At 37.4% G+C, this 3,405-nt stretch overlaps 1 protein-coding gene across 1 annotated transcript in view; it reads left to right on the forward strand.

Moving 5' to 3' along the window:
* Positions 1-403: 403 nt before the first annotated feature.
* Positions 404-3,405, forward strand: part of LOC104277276 (protein FAM172A-like) — a gene marked incomplete at its 3' end in the record, with an annotated part of 25,127 nt that continues 22,125 nt past the window's right edge. Inside the window, exons 1-2 of the mRNA XM_009873861.1 lie at positions 404-415; positions 643-861. Of these exons, the coding sequence (XP_009872163.1) occupies positions 404-415; positions 643-861 (231 nt within the window). The remainder of the gene's footprint in view (positions 416-642; positions 862-3,405) is intronic.

Genomic DNA, 3,405 nt, shown 5'->3' on the forward strand with positions numbered 1-3,405 from the left:
ACTTAAAAGTCTTCCCTGCAGTAAAAGAGTTGACTTGTAAGCAATACCACTGAATCAGTTTTAGTATTGATTCATTGTTACTGCTGCTATTGGCTTCTGCATGATATCCTTGTTGTCAGCTAGACAAAACGTTTTACTGTTTTAAACAGCAGTGAATAGTTTTCACATGCTTTCTTTTATATATGTGTGTGTATGAAGTCCCTCCATCCTTTTTTATTTTAAAGGTTTTTATTGACTGGGTATAGAGCTTTTTATTCATCATTATGTAGAGTTCTCAGAATAATATTTTGCTTTTAGTTCTTGTACTGTTTTCTGAAAAAAAAGTCATATAAAGTGCATATGAATAAAACAACATATTACATTATTTTAAAGGTAAACCAGGCAACTTTTCTGATGCTGACGGATGCGTATGAGCGTAAGTGCACGCACAGACACTTACTCACACATCAGTATCCCTTTAATGACAGAAATGAAACAAACAGAATATTCCTAAAATACCCTTCTGTAAATTATGTTGTGTGAACTTACTGAAATAAATATAAAAGTTTTTAAGAGCATTAAAGTAGCTGCAAAAGCATTTTCAAGCATTAAATCTCCCTTTTCATATTTCTTCTTTTTCTGTGTGTGTCTCTTCTGAAACAGGAAGGCTATGGAGTAATAGTACTGAATCCCAATGAGAACTATATTGAAGTGGAGAAGACAAAAGCCCAAGTACAGCTGTCTTCTGATGGCTCAGATGAACCTGCGGAAAAGAGGGAAAGAAAAGATAAAATCCAGAAGGAAACAAAGAAGCGACGCGACTTCTACGAAAAGTATCGAAATCCACAAAAAGAAAAAGAAACTATGCAGGTGTATATTAGAGTAAGTTTCTTTTGGGTTTTTTTGCCCTTCTTTACTGACATATAGATACGTTTACTGTCCATACTGGCTAATAAACTGTACGCTGTTTTAAAAACAAACACATTACCAAAATGACATTCAGGAGTTCATAGAGTTCCTTTATTCTATTGACGCTTTTTTGTCAGTTATTGAACGTGAAGTTTTGTAAGAGTTATAAAACACTCCTTTCTCATTTCAAAGGAGAACTTCAAATGAACCCCAGAGGAACTCACTGATGCTATCAGGAAAGAGAATGATTTAAGAAAGGCTTTCTAAAAAATGATTTTATAAACAGAGGTGTACATAAGAAATGCTTTTTGGTGCAGCTTAGGCAACATATTAGCTTCACATGTCATGCATGCATTTATTTTATTATATTATCCTATATTGAAGAAACAGTAGCTATAGCTTGATAGTTTTTTTAATGTATTACCTGCTGAATTAATAATGTATTGTGGAAAATACCGGTGTTCATCTTGTGTGGTAGCAGATTTACCCTATAATGTATTGTTTTCCTATGAGCAGCCATCCATTGTGCTTCAGCTGAACTTCTGAAGGAAGATAAAGGAGGAGAGTTATTAATATCTTAATAAATATTTAAGCTAGAATAGTTCGAGAATGGTGTAATGAGGAGACTCTGTCCCTTGCTCTTTTCTTACTCAGAGAACCTTTGCACTTTGTAATGCTACCAGCATGGGATCGTGATAACAGTGCTACCCAAGGATTTCTAATTCTGCAGGGGGCACAAACAATATTATTTGCACTTTGACACATTCTCCTTCATATACATACTATGCATTATACATTCAAGACTTCGAGTCATGCGATTTCCAAAGCCCTTATTATGAAAGTTAGCGTTTTCATTCAGCAGTGAAACATGTCAGAAACGCCCCAGTGCAGTTAAAACACTAAAAACGTATAGGCCTTTCTGGTGTGAAACAGATTAAAATCCAGCAGAAGGCACGTTAGAATCATCTTAAATTTTAATGACTCCCAATTATTTGCGGTTTAACGTAAGAATCTTTGTAGAAGTACAGCCATACCAGCTAGTTAAAAGGGTTTGTAACCTGGATGTGAAATTATCACTAATACCATAAATATTACTGTGTCTTTTGAGAAACATCTCGCTGAGATGGGAAACAAAAGAGTACATACACAAATCCAAAGTTACCAAGAGGATGGTGTTTTGTTTTTTTCTTTCCTCTGCTTATTCTGAGAGATGCCATTCTGCCTACCAGCCAGACTCTGCTTCTAAAGAGGAGTCACCAGCCTTCTCTTGGGGTCCATCAGGACAATGGTGCTGTTGTCCAGAAAGGCATTTATTTGCCATGCTAGTCCAGTGTCCCCTCACTGAAAGTGAACCTTTATCTTTTTTTCCTTTTTTTTTTTCATTTTAAATACCTTATTTGCAGTTCTACCTTTTCCTGGCTCTTTTGCTTGATGAGGCTTGAAATTTGGCTTCAGGAGGTTTGACCCCCGAAACATAAAATGCATGAGTCCATCGCATTTTCTTTTTTGCTCAGCTCTATGCCTCGAATATGATTGTTCACGTTCCCTTTGTCTGGTCTTCTTCAAACCAAGGAACGAAGTTGCATGAGATGTAGTGAAAGTGTGGGCAGTTGCCTCCTTTACTGGGCAAATTAGCTGAAACTGGGTGTTCTGAAAGAATTCTTTGTTTTGTTCTATTTTTCTTTAATCGTCTCTAGTACAGACAGTTTTTTGAAACAGAATGCAGACTGCTGGGGGGATTGTTGGAGCTGCTTTGGGGGGACCTCAGAGGGCAATTTAGATGTGACCTCTGCTTACTGTGTAGTATAGCATAGACTTAGAATCATAGAATAATAGAATGGCCTAGGCTGGAAGGGACCTTAGAGATCATTTCAATCCAGCCTCCTTGTCGCCAGGGACTCCACCTCTCAACTAGATCAGGCAACACATGGGGACCGAACGGGAAGGAACACCCTAAATCCTCCTGTGTTATATTTTTAGTTTTGCATGTGTTCTAATGGAGTGGCTATTTCTTACCTAGCCTAATTTTTGTTTAAGGTCATCCTCTGATTTCTGGATTCTTTCTATGTCCCACAATCTCCTAACATTTTAAACAGTGCCAGAGTCCTGGAGAAGCAAAGCATGTGTATGAAACATTTTTTACATGAGTTGAGACTAACTTGTTCTCCAGAACAGAACTTTCATTTTTGTGTCCGGAGACTAACTCCTTTTTTTCCCACATCTTGAACTGCCTCATTTTCCAGCCAGATAGAAGCAATGAGGACTCTTACCATTCATACTATTATACTATTATGCTGTGTCATTTGGGCAGATGAAAGACTCTAATTTGAACATCATACCTGGCACAAGTTTAAGTTCATAGAATCATAGAATCATAGAATCATAGAACAATTCAGGTTGGAAAAGACCCTTGGGATCATCGAGTCCAACCACTGACCCTACACTACAAGTTCCCCCCTAAACCATATCACCCAATACCACATCTAAACGACACTTGAACACATCCAGGGATGGTGA

Source organism: Apaloderma vittatum, unplaced genomic scaffold (genome assembly GCF_000703405.1).
Source record: "Apaloderma vittatum isolate BGI_N311 unplaced genomic scaffold, ASM70340v1 scaffold10847, whole genome shotgun sequence".
Lineage (NCBI taxonomy): Eukaryota > Metazoa > Chordata > Aves > Trogoniformes > Trogonidae > Apaloderma > Apaloderma vittatum.